The sequence below is a fragment of the Bombus affinis genome, chromosome 8 (genome assembly GCF_024516045.1).
Source record: "Bombus affinis isolate iyBomAffi1 chromosome 8, iyBomAffi1.2, whole genome shotgun sequence".
Classification (NCBI taxonomy): Eukaryota; Metazoa; Arthropoda; class Insecta; order Hymenoptera; family Apidae; genus Bombus; species Bombus affinis.
Window position 1 is genome coordinate 16,389,723 of NC_066351.1, and position 18,893 is coordinate 16,408,615.

The 18,893-nt window shown below is 30.3% G+C and overlaps 5 protein-coding genes across 8 annotated transcripts; 3 read left to right on the forward strand and 2 right to left on the reverse strand.

Annotated features, from left to right (window-relative positions):
- The first annotated feature begins 169 nt into the window (after nucleotides 1-169).
- LOC126919086 (uncharacterized) lies at nucleotides 170-6,871 on the forward strand. 4 transcript variants are annotated; one of them, XM_050727751.1, is made up of 7 exons: nucleotides 170-330; nucleotides 3,443-3,593; nucleotides 4,213-4,408; nucleotides 4,580-4,795; nucleotides 4,961-5,307; nucleotides 5,379-6,118; nucleotides 6,359-6,871. In XM_050727751.1, exons 4-7 carry the CDS (start codon nucleotides 4,608-4,610, stop codon nucleotides 6,635-6,637), a joined length of 1,554 nt encoding a protein of 517 aa, XP_050583708.1. In that variant the 5' UTR covers nucleotides 170-330; nucleotides 3,443-3,593; nucleotides 4,213-4,408; nucleotides 4,580-4,607; the 3' UTR covers nucleotides 6,638-6,871. The 4 variants fall into 4 exon arrangements, with proteins under 4 accessions (XP_050583708.1, XP_050583709.1, XP_050583707.1 ...); XM_050727752.1 differs by having other exon boundaries at nucleotides 6,343-6,503; XM_050727750.1 differs by having other exon boundaries at nucleotides 171-330; nucleotides 4,213-4,443; nucleotides 6,356-6,871.
- Nucleotides 6,872-8,151: 1,280 nt separating this feature from the next.
- LOC126919585 (46 kDa FK506-binding nuclear protein-like) lies at nucleotides 8,152-9,913 on the reverse strand. Its single transcript, XM_050728978.1, has 4 exons — nucleotides 9,730-9,913; nucleotides 9,462-9,551; nucleotides 8,396-9,290; nucleotides 8,152-8,321 (listed from the first exon to the last, which is right to left on the reverse strand). The coding sequence occupies exons 1-4, from the start codon at nucleotides 9,737-9,739 to the stop codon at nucleotides 8,240-8,242; spliced, it is 1,077 nt and encodes a 358-aa protein (XP_050584935.1). The 5' UTR covers nucleotides 9,740-9,913; the 3' UTR covers nucleotides 8,152-8,239.
- A 183-nt stretch (nucleotides 9,914-10,096) lies between these two features.
- On the forward strand, nucleotides 10,097-12,221 carry LOC126919582 (microfibrillar-associated protein 1). Its single transcript, XM_050728972.1, has 4 exons — nucleotides 10,097-10,465; nucleotides 10,633-11,309; nucleotides 11,386-11,555; nucleotides 11,634-12,221. Exons 1-4 carry the CDS (start codon nucleotides 10,369-10,371, stop codon nucleotides 12,067-12,069), a joined length of 1,380 nt encoding a protein of 459 aa, XP_050584929.1. The 5' UTR covers nucleotides 10,097-10,368; the 3' UTR covers nucleotides 12,070-12,221.
- A 484-nt stretch (nucleotides 12,222-12,705) lies between these two features.
- LOC126919581 (exocyst complex component 1) lies at nucleotides 12,706-17,179 on the forward strand. The gene is made up of 12 exons (XM_050728971.1): nucleotides 12,706-13,232; nucleotides 13,331-13,874; nucleotides 14,097-14,251; nucleotides 14,333-14,560; nucleotides 14,677-14,913; nucleotides 14,982-15,222; nucleotides 15,300-15,517; nucleotides 15,585-15,775; nucleotides 15,854-16,221; nucleotides 16,318-16,463; nucleotides 16,542-16,736; nucleotides 16,808-17,179. The coding sequence occupies exons 2-12, from the start codon at nucleotides 13,427-13,429 to the stop codon at nucleotides 16,958-16,960; spliced, it is 2,580 nt and encodes an 859-aa protein (XP_050584928.1). The 5' UTR covers nucleotides 12,706-13,232; nucleotides 13,331-13,426; the 3' UTR covers nucleotides 16,961-17,179.
- A 167-nt stretch (nucleotides 17,180-17,346) lies between these two features.
- Nucleotides 17,347-18,269, reverse strand: LOC126919596 (uncharacterized). The gene is made up of 3 exons (XM_050729005.1): nucleotides 18,084-18,269; nucleotides 17,595-17,755; nucleotides 17,347-17,520 (listed from the first exon to the last, which is right to left on the reverse strand). The coding sequence occupies exons 1-3, from the start codon at nucleotides 18,127-18,129 to the stop codon at nucleotides 17,446-17,448; spliced, it is 282 nt and encodes a 93-aa protein (XP_050584962.1). The 5' UTR covers nucleotides 18,130-18,269; the 3' UTR covers nucleotides 17,347-17,445.
- Nucleotides 18,270-18,893: the final 624 nt, after the last annotated feature.

Here is an 18,893-nt window from a genome sequence, read left to right on the forward strand (position 1 = left end):
ATTTTATTTTGCTATAGGTGGCAAAATAATGTATGTATCTGGTTAATTAATTTAGGCAGCACAAACCGCAGGTAAAATGGATAATTTGTCTATTCGTTACGTGATTCCGGACGTGATAACACGTTGAAAGATAGAGGCCTTCGAATGGGTCGAGTTTATATGACGAAGAAGCAGGACTTTCAGTTTCTTTTAGGCGTTCGCGAGTGGAACGTCGTGAGTGTAACGGTCACGCTGGCACGCGCGTGAAAGTTTTGTATTCCGAGCGCCCAGCCTCCTCTATGCACAAAGTTTATTGACGCAGGAAGAAGATTGAAACAGATACTTAAAAGCGTATGTAGATTTTCGAAAGCAATGAATAATTTAAAATTCAATTTTTATTCAATAATTTTATAATTACTATTACAATTGTAATTCTCAGTTAGTTACTTTTTTATACATCTTCTACTTTTTATCAACATACATATTTTTCTTTCTAATTCTTCTTAGCTTCTCAGGTAGAGAATAGTTTTTAAATCTTTGTGTGATAATAAAGTATTATATTGAATAGTACGCAGTGAAGTAAATAGTTAATGACTAAGATAATCCTTAAATAATTAGATAAGCGGAGTATGCAAATATACATATGTATGTATCGGAAGAATGTATGGCTAAGAGCAGGAGTGGACTGGGACGTAAATTTTTACCGGGACATTAACGAAATGACCGGCTATCCATTCTTAGTTCATTGATTAAATTCTACGTATAACGGCCCCAAAAACCCGACCGGCCCACCGGGAATTGCCCCAAACTGCTCGATGGCTAATCCGTCCCTGGTTGAGAGTGCATGGCAAATAACAATAACAATTACTGTAAATCGAGTATCATTTTTTATGAAAATTATTTGTGTCTTATAACGTTGCGACATTTTACTCATAGAGATTTAACTTATTCTAAACTGTATGTGTGTACATATTTTAAAGAAACATGAATATATAGATAATGAATCTTTATAATAAAACCGTTCACCGTGTAAAGTAATCGATTCGATCATAGAATGTATTAATCAATATGATCGAATGGTTTATATTACTATGTTTTAATAACAAATCGTACTTACGTATATCACAAGAATACCTGCAGTATTACACTTGCGATGATGTTACTATTACGTGATATGTTGTTTCAACTACTTAGCTCCTCTTGTTTAGTAATTTACTTTTGTTTTCAATTAGTTCAACTAGTAGATACGAACTAGTTCAACTTGGTAGGATAGGGTTCTATGGTGATTTACGAATAATCTTTTTCTTTTAAATGTTTAGTCAATTGATAATTTATGTCAATTACAACACGAATGCGTATACCATTCTACCAACTGAAAATCAAAGATACCATGAATTTTAATGATATAGTGAGATAACGAAACAACGATTCGATTTAATAGAAGGCAAAGTAAAATTTGTATTGCAAACAAAAATTTGCGAAGAATTCTACAAGTACGCGATACTCTGTGACGAGAATTGCGAAATGGAGTGAGTTTCAACGGAATGGCCATATGTTAGAGTCGAAGGATGAAGGTATAAGAACATGAAACGATCAATGGTCCACGAGTCATCGTGCCGTGAGCCGTGGGTCGAAAAGTCAGGGCCTGTTCAGAGTCAACTTTTCTTAACCAATGAAAGGAATTTTAGTTGTTCATTTTCATAAACCATCGATTTTCGCTCTTTTGTACATTAAAAATTTCAATGTACCATTATATCTCATAGTATTAGAACTTGATTAATATTTGATTAATATCGACTAATATTTTAACCATTTTTAAACAATAATCTAATCATGGAACAAATTGTGAAAAAAAAAATGAAACGAATCATGGAACAACTTGATAACAAGTTACCCGATTTTATCGCTTATCCCTCTGAAGCTTAATTATGAATATTCTCAAAATTATATCGCGTCTCTTTTTAGTTATAAAAAGCATCTTTCGCGATAACATCTATTTTATTGATAGTTTGAATAATTTAGACTCTTTTTACGATAATTAAACTTAGTAAAAAAAGAATATAGAGAATAACGAACATCTCAGTCAGATGGAAATAAAATCACGTGTATCTTTTTGGGTAATGCATCGCACGTTGACTACCGAAGCACGTACACACATGGACCAGTAAAATTGACGTAATCCTTTGGTTCTTTGCTGAATATGCAGGTACACTCATTGCCATGGAACAATTGTTATTTTTGTACTTTCTCCAGCGAAAAGAAAAGCTACAGGTATTACCCTCTGGCTATTTAAGCCAATTCCAACGGCCAAAGTTCGTATATCCGTTCAATGATACGAAACATAAATCTGCATATATGAAAGTTGTGGTTTGCCCGGGGCTACTTTGCCTTTCTTGTACCACCGAAAGAAAATTTTTATCGTATGATCGTCTTCTACTATACCGTTAGCCAGCGATCTTAAACTTTTATTTCATACTTTATAGTTATACAATACACACAATAATACTATGTTAATATTTATAAACTTCTCACTTATTGCTAATTATCGCATTATTTGCATTCTGTAAATTGCAAAAAAATAGATACTTTGTAAAAAAAAACAAGTAAGATAGACAGAAAGACGGAAGATCAATTGATTATAAATTCTATACAGCACTTTCGATGTCGTGAAAGTAAATAGAAAAAATCTTTTTTTTTCCGGATATTTACACGCTTAATTTATTATTTCCTGTGATTTTGTTGATTTTATTGTGTAAGAACTGTAATCTAGCACATACGAAGTTTGAAAAAGAAAGTGTGTTTCGATTAATTCCTTTTTGTACATATTTGCATTTCTGAGGATCTGTTAGTCAATTAAAAGAACAAGTTCGGTCCTCTCAAGCGTAGATATGTAGCATAACAGAGTGAAGTGGCGGGTATTTATTTTCAAGCTGTGGGGCAGTACGTTTTCATACGACGGTCCTGAATGAGTACGAGTGAAAGTTCGTGAGTTAAATATTTTTTGCAACTTCGTTTTGTAGATTGCTCATACGTATGTACGAGCTTCCTATAAGATAAGTTACAGCACGCTATGTTCGCTTCTTAATGAGCAATAAAGTGTATATAGCTATTTATATATCGTAAGCGCACAAAAATTAATCGTAGAATTGAGAAAAGGAACAAAAGAAAAAAAAAAAAGAAAGAAAGAAAAAATGGAGAAAGCGCGCATATTGTTAAATAAATAGAAAAATGGTTTAAACTACAATTTGAGTCCAAAAAAAAATTACAATTTGAGTTCAAATCGAGATTTGAGAAAAATAAATTCACAATTGAACATTTAATGATTACTTAATCAAATGACCCTAATCTAATAAACGTTTATACTTTTTCGATTATGTAATGCGTCTAAGAAATATTAAACTTCTGACTGGAGCTACATTCTTCTCCGAACACAGGACTTTTGTAACGTCAATCGACATTCTAGGGTGCACCGTGTAATACCTGAACACCGGGCAGTAAGTTATAGTGACGTGAAAGTTTCCGACTGGAAGAAGCGGAATGCGGAGTGCTGGGCGCTACGGTGTGTACACTGATCCATGGTACTAGCACAGACGAGTACTCGTCTGTGGTACTAGGTAATTGTATGGCTGATACCATGTTTATTATACATGTTATACGTACAGGGCTACTTCTGGTATATTAGTCCGGCTGACCGATTCCCGTATCGGATACATATTTCATTTCTACGACTCGATTCATATGACAGTTATATTTGAATATTGTTCTCAAGAAAATAGTTGATTATTTTATGAAGCTTGAAGAGTATAAAAATATAAAGATTACAAAAAATATTAATTAAATAATAACAAAATTTGTTTTCAAAAATTCGTTGTGTAAATAATTATTGCAAAAATATAAGATTATCTTATATTTTCATCAGTCTGTAAAGAATGTCCTATATAACGTAATACTCGTTTCACATTGTCCAATTTCTTACGTGAACATGACGAATGTGAAAGCGACCTTGAAACTTGGATCATCCATCGCATCAATACTAAGCAGTATGTCCGATAAATATCTAGCCAGAAAAAATGTTATCTAATAGATTCGATCGTGTAGCTAAAACTTCAATGAAAAATTAAGTTGCAGTATTAATTTAGTCGACCTGTAGATGAATGACGAATTAGAATTAGAAATTTCTTCTATACGGTAGCAACAATCGATGAAATAATACATCATAATTTTGTATTATAGATTCAGTGAGTATCAAGAAGAAGACAAAAAATGATGCTGAAATATTAATGATAATGGAGGAACTTAAGAATGAAAACGCGTGGCTATTAGCCCGCGGACGATTATTCTAAAAAAGTATGCAACGGTGGTTACTGGCCCTAGATGAACCTGCGTCTAATCCATGCGGTAACACCGTTATCAGCCACGAACCATCCGGGTACGAATACATAAATTCGTACACAATTTATACCCGTATGGCATATTCGATTATTTTTGAAAGTCATAGTTGTTTATTTGTATTAATCATAATGGCTTTTATCGATGACACCGTTAAAAGTACATACGAGAATGTGATAATTTTTTAAGACTTCGTGGGAATTTCATATAGGTGGTACTAGGTTGGATCGTAACAGGGGATGCTGGAACGCGGGAAGTTTTGTTCCAGTGCCGCAATCGCAACGGCCTTGGCAGTTTCAGGTGGGAACCAAACTAGCTCTGACAGTGAAACTACTAAATTGTCTTTATATGCGGCGAATGAGCGATTCACTTGCAATCCTGACAATCTGTACGCGGTACCACGAATTGGTTTACATGAGATAGAATGGTAAGTGAAACTTCTTCTTTTATCATTGCAATAATTTATAAATGAACGTTAAATATATAGGTGTATACATACATATACATATATATACATATATATACATTGTAAATAACTTTTTAATTAAATATTTTGAAATACCGATATAAAGTAGAAAAAATTATTCTTCAGGATAGAGGCTGACTCGCTAGAGGCTGATGTTTCAAGATTCGTAGCCGGTTCGTCGACAGTAACAACGACCACAACGCGAAATAATCTAAAAAAATGTTGCCGAACTTCGACCAGTTCCGGTTACTCCAGCCATTCTCCGCCATTGTCGGCTGGTTCATATTCTTGTTACACATCAGCAGTCTCCGGTCAGAGTCTTTTTCGAGGAATACCTTTAACAATGAAGGATCAATTCAGCGGAGGTCTTGCTGTAATTCATGAGAGCGAATCGATTCCACGTCCTATTTGGCCGACTGCGTTTCCCAATCCGCGCGAACTCTATCAGAGCGAAGAAAATCCCGAATATGATAGTAAGCAAATAGATTCTTTTTTTCTTTTAATGTCTTATAAAAACAGTAAAACATGTTGCGGTTTATAATAGCTTTGTACACATGTTACGGATGCAGTTGCGCATATACCTATTCATATTGCGATTGGGATTATGAAAAATCTGCAAGTATATCAGCACATGATGTCCTCCTTGAATTATCTCAAACACTAAACTCTGTGATAGAAGGCAAAAATTCTATGACACCAGAAGAAATTTTGCACAATATCTCGTACAAGGTGGCCCAAGGAATTGGTTTGAAAGGAGGACTTTATGAGTACGTTTACCATAATTCCTCTTTTTTACCAAGCAAACGATCGTTCTTAAACGACAAGAATTCGTGTCTATTAAGTAGCAATAAAAATTCCTCGTCGAAAATCAATCCAGTAAACTCAAAACTTTACGATAATACACGACAACTTTATCTGCACAATCCATGGTACACTTGCTTATGCACTTGTGAACATACTCACAGATTTTTGTCGTCTTCTAAAAATGACAAACAAACCAAGACGCACGATGGATCGGAAAACAAAGAAAATCCACCTGTTATACTTTTGATGGATAATCACTGTCAAAGAACAAGTTCAGAATTAACACGGCAGAACAATAAAAACACATTTGAGTCGCACGTTTGCAAATGCTTAAATCGTTCAATTGCCCTCGATAAAAAAACGAAAAACATATACGTGAATCGTTGTATTAGAAGTGATACGAAAGAAACGATCGATATTAACGAAGAGAACAAACAGGACCGGGATAAAGTTATTTCTAACGAACCAGAATACTCTATGGTAAGTCTATGTGAAATACTTCTGAGCTATAAATTTCTATAATCTTTTAACCGATTTCTTTACTCGATGTACAAATCGTTACAAATAAATCTAACTCTTTAGAGATAAAAGCAATTACTGCCATATAATAGATTCATTACGTGTAATGTATATTCCTTTTTGCATATAATAACGTTAGGAGCAAATAACAGTATTCACAATGTCAATGTAACCAACGTATCAAGACTGATGTTTCAGCAGTTGGAGTGCGGCGACGGTGATTCATTCAACAAAGGTAGAATCTTCTCATCCAACAGAAATAATTGGGACTATCGTGTGAAGGGATTTGCCGAAGACTTAGATTTCACGCTCGACGTTTCACGAGCGGAACGCTTAGGTCGTGTAATTGCAAAAGCAAAACGAAAACGACAATGGTGCAGAGCTCTGACCGCCTTCTTCGGACTAGTCTTCTTTGTTTTAAGTGTCGTCATTGTTTCCTTATCCGTAACAAAAGGACGTAAAGTATTTGGAAGCATGTAATTCGATTTATAAATCGAAACAACTTAATCAGAGTACTTTTGTAACTCTAGTAAAAATACTGACTGACACTTGCTTTATATGCTTTTAGTACCTTATATTGTTAAGCTAAAATAATAGGATCTAAATCCTGTTAGCAATATATGGCTGTGACCATGTTTTCTTATGTATGAATATTAATATGCAATGTATATCCAGATAAAGTAATATTAAGTAATATATCTAAGATAAGCGATAAGACATGAAAATTATATGATTAAAAATTTAGTTAAATGAATAAAGAAAATTAAATTTATAAGAGTTTAGCTGATTTTTCCTTAATAGCATAATTATCTGCATTTTTTTAATTCATTTTTACTTAAAAATAAAATTATTAAAGATATATTAGGTATTTTAACGGAGGAAACATTGACTTGGATGTAGAACATTATTTAAATTGTTGAAATCGACCATTGCGCATGTTTTCACGGGCGTGAGTATAAAGTATACGTATAACACAACCAACGTTAAATAAAATTCGATAATTTGAAATATAGTAAAAAATAATACATCCAAAATTTCAGTTTTGATAAAAAATATTATTCTTTTATGCATAAAGTAATAGAATAAATTGTCATGAACTTAGATATTTAATACTTAATCGTATGATATAAAGGTTATATCCCTCTGTATATTTTCAGATTATCTCAATTATTTGCTTGCTCGATTATTTTGAGTAATAGAAAGAAAAATACATTTGTTTGACTTAAGGTACGAATTCAATTTTTATTTACATTAATGATGTGAAAGTAGCTGTATAAAAAAATATAATTTTTAAGTTAATCAGTAGTTTAATATATAATAACCTGCATTGTTCCAGATTTTATTCTAAATTGGCTTAAAATGGTATGTATACCATGTGTAGCTATACCAATATTACTCATTATATGGAGATTCTTGATACAGCCATTATTTATAAAATGGTGGCAGTTCAGAAACAAACAAATAGAATTAACAAATAATGAACAACCCCCACAGCTTGTAAAGGAATGTAAAAATGGAGTTTGTACATTATCATGGACAAAAAATCAAGATGAAAATTCGATGAAAAAGGATTGAAATGAAACTTGTCTATAAACACAATTATTCTGAATATAATTTATTGTACAATATTAAACTTTATATTTGTTTACAACTTTTTAAATAACCATAAGTATATTATGCATATACATAATATACATCTTGTGCAAAGTATTTATTATATTTAGGATGTTCGTGTTATTATGCGAAATTCATGGGGAATTTAGAAAATTTGTTCAAATTATTGTGTTACCTATATAAAAGATAATAAAATTTTATCCTCTTCCGCTTTTTTCGCAAATCTATTACTAATAATAATTACTGATACTAATACTAGAAACAAATAGCTTGTCATCTTGTATATTAATAACATACAGTTATATGAAAATGTAATTTTACTTTGTATTCCAACACAGTTATTTATGTATTTTTATGTTGTATTTTCAAGAAAATTGAAGTTTTGTAAGATAATGAAAAAGGGTATTACATTTATTAGTTTAAAATACATTATACATCACTTAACAATACTTAAATATTCGTAAAAGTTTAATGTACATTCCGAAGTTCCACTTCAAACACCAGTGTACTATTACCAGGAATAACAGGTGGTGAGCCTTTTGCTCCATACCTATAACAAACATGTAAAACATAATATGAGTAATATATTTAAATTTAGTTCGCACATAAATGAATAATACATACGCCATAGCTGGAGGTATTGTAATCTGTCGTTTTCCTCCTACTTTCATTCCCTGAATACCAACATCCCATCCTTTAATTACTTCACCTTTCCCAAGCCTGAATTTAAAACCATCTCCTTGTGTTGTTGCATCAAATTTCTTTCCATTTTTTAAACGACCCACATAATATACAGAAACCAATTTTCCACTTTTGGCAAAAACACCATTACCAACTTTCAATTCTTTTATTTGCACTCCACCTTCTACTACCCTTGTTTTCTGGTCACTTTGGATATTTATTTCATTTTGTTGCTGTTCCCTTTTGTCTTTTTTTTGCTTTGCCTCTTTTCCATTTAGCATTTTCTTTTTTTGTTGTTGTTGTTTATTTTTTTTATCTTTCTGTTGAGGCTTTACTTTCTCTTCCTCTTCCTCATCCTCTTTATCTTCTTCGCCTTCCTCGTCCTCATCTTCATCTTCATCTTCATTTAATACTGATTCATCTCCTTCTTCAGAATCATCAGAATCATTTTCTTCATTCATGCCATCTAGTTCTATATCTTCGTCAGAAGATTCTGCTTCAATTTCTTGTTTAAGACGCTTAGTATTTTTTTCATTCTTTAAGGTATCTATAGCTTTTCTTTTTGATTTTTTGTCAACCAACTGTGGTACCTGTTCTTCTTCTTCTTCTTCATCTTCTTCTCCTTCTGCATCCTCTAGCTCATCCAAGTCCAAATCTTCATCAGGTATTAAATAACCAGTTAAATGTACATGACCATGGCCATGACATATAAATGCTATTGTAGTTCCCTCGTGAAAATTTAAATCAAGCGGTACTTGCCACGTTGAGCTCTTTCTTAAATTGCATAACAAATAACTGGTACCTTCATAGTATAACATCACTTGTACCACACCGTCATCTATAATAAATAAAGTATAAAATGTCATACTATTATTATTTAGAAATATAACAAATTTCAATTTTCAAATTACTTATTTAAGATTTGAATAACATGCTAGATTATTATCCAAATTTTAAAATGATTATTTATAAATTTAAATTTAGCATAAGACGAATTTATTAATATTACCGGCTTTTTGAAGATTTAAACTAGCCATTGATACATGGAATGATTTTTCAACGGTCTGTGTATACCGTTTATTTGGTTCTAGTATTAAACCTAAAAAAAAAAGATTATAAAATTATTATTAATATTTATACGAATTCCTTTTCGTAAAATATTGTTTTCATAAAGAGCAACCGTTTCTCGAAACCACATGGCGACACCATTTTAAAACACTTTATACCGGTAAATTTTGGAAAACCATCAGATACATCTTAACCGTGATTATACTTACCCCAAAACATTTTGTCTGTGTAACTTTTGATTCTTATTCCAGTAAAATGAAATATCAATTATAAAAACTTTCTATTTCTTACATTCAAATACAGATATCACGTATCCTTTACGACCTCGCGCCAACTACTAATGAACAACTAAAAGACTTCATACAGCGCCATTACCAGCAAATCAATTTCTGTCACGAACTAATTTTTTTTGTAGATTCAACACCATATTTTAATAACAGTGATTAAAACTTGATGGTTTTTAGAACATTTTTTTATCCTTGAAATTCTTAACTTAATAAATAATAATTCTTACTGATAAGATCACGTTTTCGTGTCTTAACTTTCACTAAAATATTTTTACTTAATTTTTGTACTTAAAGCAATATTTCGTAATTTCATTACGATCATGTTACGGGCGGTACGACATAGAGTTGAGCAGCGATTTACAGTTTACAGTCATAGAATCATATGCATTTTTGGCATGGCCTTAAAGAGTGGTCGATAGCACATCTATATCATATATATTTTTAAGTGTAAAATGTTTGACCACGGTCAGGTGTGTTTGACTATTATTGACAAGACATCGATAGAGTGTAATTTATAATATCTTTAGACTACTTGGAAAATTTATGTTGTGAATTAGCAAAATGATGATGGATTATTTTGTTACAAATAATTCTTTGGCACCTGCGCCAATGGGAATTCAGAGTACTGCTGGTGCCGTACCTGTAAAAAATGATAAAGGTTAGTAATTAAATATTATAATTAATATTTAACTAACTATAATAATTATCTTCCTGTTTCTTCTAAAAATAGCAACAATAATATAAAGATAAATGATAGCAACAGTTGTTTCTGTGAATTATGTCTTAAGTGTTAAAATCCCTAAAAAATTTTATTTGAATTTATAGGTGAACTTTCTATGAAAAAAGTAAAGGTACATCGTTATGTCTCTGGTAAACGACCTGATTACGCACCAGCTGCTAGCTCAGAAGAAGAGTCCGAAGAAGAAGATTTCTTAGAAAGGCGTGTACATAAAAGTTATGAGGAAAATGAAATTTCTATAGATACCCCTATACATTCGCAAGTGAAAATATGTGATGAAGATGATCCACGTATAAGAAGATTGACGCGTTTAGAAAAACAGAAGGAATCTAATACAGAAATTCGTGCAGAGAGACATAGACACATACATGAACCAGAATTAATTGAAGTTGAACCTGAAAGAACTCGGGAAAGGATAAAGTTAGAAAGTTCAGATTCGTCAGAAGATGAAGAATTATCAGATTCTGAAATTGAGAGAAGACGAGAGGCATTAAAACAACGGGTTTTATCAAAAAAAGAAAATGAAGAAGAATTAATTCATGGAGAAGAAGATGAGAGGTCAGGTGATACCTCAGAGGAAAGTTCCGAATATGAAGAATATACAGATTCAGAGGAAGAAACTGGACCAAGATTGAAGCCAGTTTTCGTACGTAAGAAAGACAGAATTACAGTAATGGAAAAAGAAAAGGAAGCAATGAAACAAAAACAAGCGGAAATTGAAGCTAAAAAGTTAGCTGAAGAACGGAAACGACAAACATTACGGGTAAATCTAATTATATGACTAGTAAATAAATCAATAATTAATAGTGATTATCTCTTTTATTCTATTTATTACATAGATGGTAGAAGAAGCAATAAGAAAAGAAGCACAAGTAGGTAAAACCACCAGTGAGCATGAAGGAAAACTTGAAGATGTTTGTACAGATGATGAGAATGATGAAGTTGAGTATGAAGCTTGGAAATTGCGAGAATTAAAAAGAATTAAACGTGATCGTGAAGAAAGAGAACAGTATGTATCATTATTACAATAACAATTATTTGATACATATAAAAATTTTTATAATATTTTTTAAAACATTTCTTATAGACTTGAAAAAGAACGACTTGAAGTTGAACGAATACGTAACATGACAGAAGAAGAGCGGAGACAAGAGGTACGCTTAAATCCGAAGGTCATTACAAATAAAGCAGCCAAAGGGAAATATAAGTTTCTACAAAAATATTATCATCGTGGAGCTTTCTATTTAGATAAAGAGGATAATATATTCAAGCGAGATTTCTCTGGTGCAACTTTGGAGGATCATTTTGACAAAACGATTTTACCCAAAGTTATGCAAGTGAAAAACTTTGGACGCAGTGGTAGAACTAAATATACTCATCTAGTTGATCAAGATACTACTCAATTTGATTCACCATGGATCTCAGAAACAGCACAAAATTTAAAATTCCACAATAATCAAGCTGCTGGAATGAAGCAAGTATTCGAACGACCATCATTAAAAAAAAGAAAAAATGAAAATTAATCAGGATAAGTTAAGAATTTTATGTTACATTAGAATTAGTAACATATTGTAAAATTGTTTTATTCAAACCAAATTTTTTTGTATTAATTGGGGTTTTTGGATATCTTAAATATGTAACAATGTATAAATACAACTCTTAGTATATCTTATAATCTTGATTTATTTTTTACATATTAAGGTTTTTAAAGCATGTTTCTTATTTGTACTCATAAAAATGTTTTATTTTTCCAACAATAATTACTTTTGAAGGTACCACGATAATATTCGTACCATCAATAACAGTTAATTTGCCAAGGAAAATATTATATAATTGTTAAATAATTCTAACAAAGATGAAGTATTAGTTATTACTAATAATACTCAGGAATTGGTTCTTTTAGAATATTTTTGCTAATTTGACTATATTTACTATGTTATATTTGTCTAAATAAAAATTATACATTATCACAAATAATAATATTTACCTGTGGCAAAATATGTTTAGATCGTTAAGTTATTTTTATAAATATGATTTTTTACGTATAATGATGCATAAGATTTTTATTAACAATTCAAATATATTGACCAGGGTTTAATATCTGCAACTTTCATAAATATAGCTTAAAACTAAGAAATCTGAAATAATACGTTAAATATCCATTTAATATCATATTGATCAATAAACATTTAAAATAACTTCTAAAATGATTAAACATTCTGTTACCAAGTATTGCATCACTAAGAAATTCTAATCTCTGATAACATTCAGTAATATTATTCTGTGTATATGAAGGATGTGTAAAGGCCTAAAACATTTAACTCATTTACTTAAAATTTATGTTTTTCAATTAGGCTAACGTGCGATTTAGTTTTGAGCATTCAAATACAAACCTCTACATTTAATAAGACACATTTTGAACTTGGCTATGTACCTACTGTTGGTAGTTGGTAGTTGATAATTGGTAGTTAGTAGAGGTTAGTACCAGACATCTACCAGTTAGTACTTACATTTGTCAGTAAACTAAAAAACTGGCAAATAAAACATTGTATTTGACAGATTCGTAGACAAATCAAGTGATTGACTTTGACATAAAATATGTAAAATTATATTCTGCTATAAATTTGTAACAAATAATAAATTATAAAAGAGATGTGTCTGAAATTGAAATGTACTAACCTAACAGGTATTAATTCTATAATAATGTTTGAAAAATATTAAAGACGACTAAAGTTATATAATTTTGTAAAATTTTACACGATATTCTCAATTTGTTTATTATAGGTCTTTTAAATTAACGAATTTACTTATAAATAACGTTTTAAAGTAATATTGCTTGTATATTATATAAACTCAAAACTTCAAACTTCAACTTCAATTATGGCAGCAATAAGACATACATTACAAAGAGAAGTTTTCACACCTAGTGATGAAAAATTATTAAGCGTATGTTATGTCAGTAAAGCATACAGAAAAAAGAAAATGAGCTTTTTGTGCTTGACTACAACTACAGATTCACCTTCATCTTTACTTTTATACCAAGTAAAGAAGAACGATAAAAATGTATTTAAGAAGAAACAATCATGGCCTTTAAGCGATATTCAAATTGTGGATGGTGTTAAAAATGATTCTATGGATATAGAATTGCACATTGATAAAGTTTATAAATGGTCAGTGACAACAGCACAAGAACGAAGAACATTTATAAGTAATTTATATACTTATTCTTGCAATTTAGCCCAAAGGCCACAATTTAAAAATATTCCAAAAGAATTGCTTATAGATCCCAGTTCATTGAAGGAAAGTGATAGTATTACTTTCACACCAGGTAAACATTATAGTTTGCTTGTAATTAGTTTATTATTTATTTATATTTTAAATAATATCTATTTGTATATATATATATAATATAATATATATAATATTCATATATATATATATATGATTATTTGATATTACTAAGTTTATATGAATTTAAAGTTTAAATAAATATGTAATGTATAATATAGACAAAATAATTTCAGTTATCCTAACATTAAAATATTTTTAGAGCTGTTAACATCTCCTATTTCATCCGATTATCAACCTATTACTGAAAAAGAAGCTGCTGATTTAAAACAATTAATGGAGGATTGTGAATATGCAGTCTCTAATGCGGAACTTTTTATGGAAACGCTTTCTAAAGATCTTTCAATTCTTGATGGGGTAAAATTATGGTTTTAGTGAATTATAATTCTTATTAAGAGAAATCTTAATTCAGAGGGAATTTACTTTTTATTAATGCAGGAAAATGTACAATCAGTTTTGGCATCAGAAGCCTGTGTAACTCAATTAATGAATAGTATAGAAGCAGCAATAACTGAAGCTTCTATTGTCGAATCTCGTCTTGCAGCCTATGATGAGGCCCTTGGTAGAATTAGGGAAGTTATGGCACGTGTAGGTCAAAAAAATCAGGCGATTCATACAGCTAATAATAATGCACGGCTTCTGTTAGATCAATTGAATACAGTAATAGTAAGTAATTTTTACTTTATTATATTTTACAACTTTTTTTTATTTGTATAAAATTTTTATTCTGTAATTATTTTAATCCCAATTCTTTAATAATAAAATAATTTCAATCCTGTAAGTCACAATTAGATATTTCTCCAACTCACCAACGTGTTTTGAGTGAAGCTGAGCTTCCAGGAGAAAAAGAAGAACTTAGCCAAGCAGGTGCTGCTCTATTAAAAGCAACAACAGCTCCTTTACCACCCGGACTTGATAAATTAAGTGCAGTAACAGAACAAAAAAGGCGACTTGATAAACTTAGAGTAAAATTTTCTGTAATTGTTGCTAGACATTTAAATAATCTCTTCATACATTTGGTATGTGTACCTATGAAAGTAATAGAAAATTAAAATATCATTGATATTGAAATATAATATTGTTATAGGGCAATGATGTTGGAGATATGTCTACGTCAATGACAGATTTAATTCTTCCAACACATCAAGCAGTTCATCATGAACTTGAACCATATACAGAGCTAATGCAATTATTAAGAGCATTAGATAATAAGGCTTTTGTACAATTAACTAAGGTATATACAGATACAATGAGTAAACTATATAAAAGGGATTTAAAGCGATTTTTTGAGGAAGCAAAAAATAAACTAATTTGTAAACGCCTTCAAGGTATATGTGTTATATTTTTTTTCTTCGTTGTTAATAATAATAAATTTTCATTTTTTACAAGAATGTACATTTTTAAGCAAATACATCAAAGTCTAGTGGCCAAAAAGTAGAAGATTTACTTAATCCTGCACCTATTTGCTTATTAAGTGGTGAAACATGGGCACCAGTAGGCGAAGGAAATCTTTTAGACTCAGTACTTGATTGTCTGCTTTCTCAAATGCAACCGGTCTGTCTCGCGGAACAAGCATTCTGCATTTCGTTTCTACAATTAGATTCTGTTCTTTCTCCATCAAAAGTATGTAAATTGTTGTTACAGATTTATTACAATATTCAAAAACTAAGTATCTATCTAAATATGTTAGAGCAGTGAAATGGAAGAAACAGATAATGTTAGTAATGGAGCTGCAAGTCCTGGATCAGTGACTTCTACAGCAAGTAAAAAATTAGAAAGACAAGTAAATGAAGAAGTGCGTGCTACAATGGCGGCTATATTTCCATCGCTAGAAACTGAATTAAATAATTTTATTGCCTTTCTGGATAAAATCGATAGTTTGTAAGTATTTTATAAAATTTCTACAATTAATTTTTGTTTAATTTGCTTACAGAATAATTAATGCAAAAAGTATTTCAGTTGGTGTATGTATGTCTTGGTACGTTTGTCACAACATGTTATGTCAGCACAAGACACTGGTTCATTTTTATCTATGACATTTGCTTCTGCTCTAATTCAAGTTAAAAGAGCATTTGATAAATTTATGCAAACACAATTACAATCAATTCTCTGTGATACTAAAGTTAATCGCAGAAATAAATGTGGTATTTTACCATATGTAGAGAATTTTGGACCATTTGCAAGAACGGCAGAAAAAATCTTTAAAAATTCAGATAGAAAAGTTGATCTTGAGAAGTGGTATACTAAATTAGTGAGTACAATGTTTGAAGCTATTGTCATCCATAGCAGAGAACATCATAAAACTCCACAAGAGGTTATTAAAATGGGTAAGATAAATCTATTAACTTTATACTTTGATTATGATTGTATGTGTTAATAATTAAAATTATTAGCGCTAAATAAATAATTGTGTTATATTTCAGAAAACTTTCACCATTTATATGATCTCCTATCACAATTAAAAATACCTATATTTGATCATGAACGAAAGGAAGCTAAACAAAAATATCAGGATGCTTTACGCGCATATGTTACACAATATTTTGGGAGACCTCTAGAAAAACTGAATGTTTGTGACTTAAATCTTTTTTCTTAGCTTTCTATAGTATTTCTTTTAATTATTATAATGTATTATATATACTTACAGCTATTCTTTGAAGGCGTGCAAGCAAAAGTTGGTGCTGGAGTTAAAGAATCTGAAGTTAGTTATCAAATGGCTTTTAGTAAACAAGAACTTAGACGTGTCGTAAAAGAATATCCCGCTCGAGAAGTTAAAAAAGGTTTAGAAAATTTGTACAGAAAAGTTGAGAAACATTTATGCGAAGAAGAAAATTTATTACAAGTAAATTAAAAATACGAATAATTTATTCATTTTTCTGTATTATATTTTATATTGTATAATTTTTTATTTAGGTTGTTTGGCGCGAAATGCAAGGTGAATTTATCGCGCAGTATATATACATAGAAGAGCTAATTCAAAGGTGTTATCCAGATAGTATGGTAACTCTTGAATTTACTATACAAGATATTTTAGAATTTTTTTCAGAAATAGCTCGATCTCATTGAAAAAAATTAATAATTTACCAGTTGTAAAATAAACGTTTCATAATATATATTGATATTTAAATTGAAATAACAATAACAAAATAATGTAATTTCTTGATAAAAGAATGTAAATATTTAATTTTCATAGGAACTATTTAGATTTTTGTTCGGTTTGAGTCTTCTTGTAAAATAAGATAAATAAAACAAGCTTATTTATTTAATAAAATTCAATCTATATACTTTTGGTATTTTTACTCTTAATAATTTTTACATTTCTTAAAAATATAAGTTAAAATTTTTTTAATGTAGAGATATTAAAAATAGAGAAGATATATGTATCTTTTAAGGTAAATGTTAAGTTACTAAACTTTATTTGTGAATATAAATTAAAAAATGTAATATAGGAATTATATATATCATAAATGTTTTACTATTACTTTTTACAATAAAACAATCATACAATTGTTATATTTATTATCTGCTATAATATTATATTTGAATTCATTTTATTTAGAACTTTCAGGCCTATCTTCTGGCTTTGGTGGACGGAAGTTAAGCCAAAGTAATCCAGATACCCTACCCTAAAAATTAAACTAATATGAGTAAAAATAGTTTAACAAAATTTAAAACAGTAATCTACTTGATATATGCATACATATGCTATAGTAGCACCAAGTATAATGATACCAGCTGCTAACTGTAAGTTGTATTTTTGTTGAGCTTTAAAATATGATTGCTGCCACGAGCCTTGCGGCACAATCACTTCATCCATACTTGGTGGTCTAACTTCATTAGGTACATAATATGATCTTACACCTTTAATGTTATATATGTTAATAGAAATACAATAAATAATAGAATATTGGAAATCATTGTTAAAATAACTTTTCTCTTGGCTATAAGAAATTTTATGCAAAAATAGGAAATCTTTCTCTTTATTAAATACCAGAAAGTATCAAAAGAATGAATCAAATAAATTACTAATGATAAAGTTAAGAAAAGTGTATGTATATATATAAGCTAAGCTTTGTAATTGCTATTAAACATTTTTCAGCAATATCAAATTCTCAATGTTATATAAGATTATTCAATAATATATTATCTTGGAGTCATGGAATAAAACATATTAATATTACTAGCTTACCATTTCGTCTATTTCGGACAATTGATTGTAAAATATGTCGTAACATCTTTACTGTTATAAATTAATTTTTGATACTTAAATAATACGTAGATCTGACGACAGCGACGAATGAAAAGACAGATAGTATGTACCAGTATATACTATGTAGATTGGTTAAATCATAGAGTAAAATACGTTCAATACCTAAAATTACTGCGCATCTGCGCATGAGACTGTCATAAGCATGTGATATTTAGATACGAAAACTGCTTGTCAAAACAGTAACGCCGTAGCCCGCGTTTAATATTGTTTGTTTAGAATTCGAATGGAGAATACTATCGGGGTAGGTGTATTCCAAGAATTGCCCTGGTTTATCTCTTTTTCGACACGTTTGGCTCAGGATTAAGATGCGTCGGAATCGCTATCATATAAACAGACCTGAACTCTGAACATTCCTATATCAAAAACAGAAAAGACATTTTATATTTCAAATTTTTTATAGCAACCGCGAGCTTGCTTTCGGTTTTAATTCGTAAAATAATTAACTAATTCTATATATCGTGAATTATCTAATTCATAACTTTCGAAATGATTTGTGACGATCAAGGAAACCCATTTATTGATATTTATTTTCCCTTTTCTCTCGGCATGCATATGTTCGCTCGTTTCTTTTCCATCAAGAGCTCATCGGCGGCCGTTGCCGAAACAATGCAACCGTTGACCACCAGATGCCCCCTTTTTCAGTATCCATCTTTTATTGACATTTCGAGTTTATTTTTTCTCTTGAATCTGAACAACATTATTTCTCAGAGATGGGTTACAGGACGTACA

What these genes read in the sequence shown, in the direction of transcription:
- LOC126919086 (XM_050727750.1), top strand. Translation starts at nt 4,608, where the DNA reads ATGCTGGAACGCGGGAAGTTTTGTTCCAGTGCCGCAATCGCAACGGCC. An exon ending in GGTTTACATGAGATAGAATG is followed by an intron (nt 4,796 to 4,960) that starts GTAAGTGAAACT and finishes ATTATTCTTCAG; the next exon opens with GATAGAGGCTGACTCGCTAG. An exon ending in AGAAAATCCCGAATATGATA is followed by an intron (nt 5,308 to 5,378) that starts GTAAGCAAATAG and finishes GGTTTATAATAG; the next exon opens with CTTTGTACACATGTTACGGA.
- LOC126919585 (XM_050728978.1), bottom strand. An exon ending in TTTAAATCTTCAAAAAGCCG is followed by an intron (nt 9,291 to 9,461) that starts GTAATATTAATA and finishes TATTTATTATAG; the next exon opens with ATGACGGTGTGGTACAAGTG. An exon ending in ACAATACCTCCAGCTATGGC is followed by an intron (nt 8,322 to 8,395) that starts GTATGTATTATT and finishes TGTTTGTTATAG; the next exon opens with GTATGGAGCAAAAGGCTCAC.
- LOC126919582 (XM_050728972.1), top strand. Translation starts at nt 10,369, where the DNA reads ATGATGATGGATTATTTTGTTACAAATAATTCTTTGGCACCTGCGCCA. An exon ending in GGAAACGACAAACATTACGG is followed by an intron (nt 11,310 to 11,385) that starts GTAAATCTAATT and finishes TTTATTACATAG; the next exon opens with ATGGTAGAAGAAGCAATAAG. An exon ending in GATCGTGAAGAAAGAGAACA is followed by an intron (nt 11,556 to 11,633) that starts GTATGTATCATT and finishes CATTTCTTATAG; the next exon opens with ACTTGAAAAAGAACGACTTG.
- LOC126919581 (XM_050728971.1), top strand. Translation starts at nt 13,427, where the DNA reads ATGGCAGCAATAAGACATACATTACAAAGAGAAGTTTTCACACCTAGT. An exon ending in AATTTGTAAACGCCTTCAAG is followed by an intron (nt 15,223 to 15,299) that starts GTATATGTGTTA and finishes TACATTTTTAAG; the next exon opens with CAAATACATCAAAGTCTAGT. An exon ending in AAGAAGAAAATTTATTACAA is followed by an intron (nt 16,737 to 16,807) that starts GTAAATTAAAAA and finishes TTTTTTATTTAG; the next exon opens with GTTGTTTGGCGCGAAATGCA.
- LOC126919596 (XM_050729005.1), bottom strand. Translation starts at nt 18,129, where the DNA reads ATGTTACGACATATTTTACAATCAATTGTCCGAAATAGACGAAATG. An exon ending in TGTCCGAAATAGACGAAATG is followed by an intron (nt 17,756 to 18,083) that starts GTAAGCTAGTAA and finishes ATAACATTAAAG; the next exon opens with GTGTAAGATCATATTATGTA. An exon ending in TTGGTGCTACTATAGCATAT is followed by an intron (nt 17,521 to 17,594) that starts GTATGCATATAT and finishes TTTAATTTTTAG; the next exon opens with GGTAGGGTATCTGGATTACT.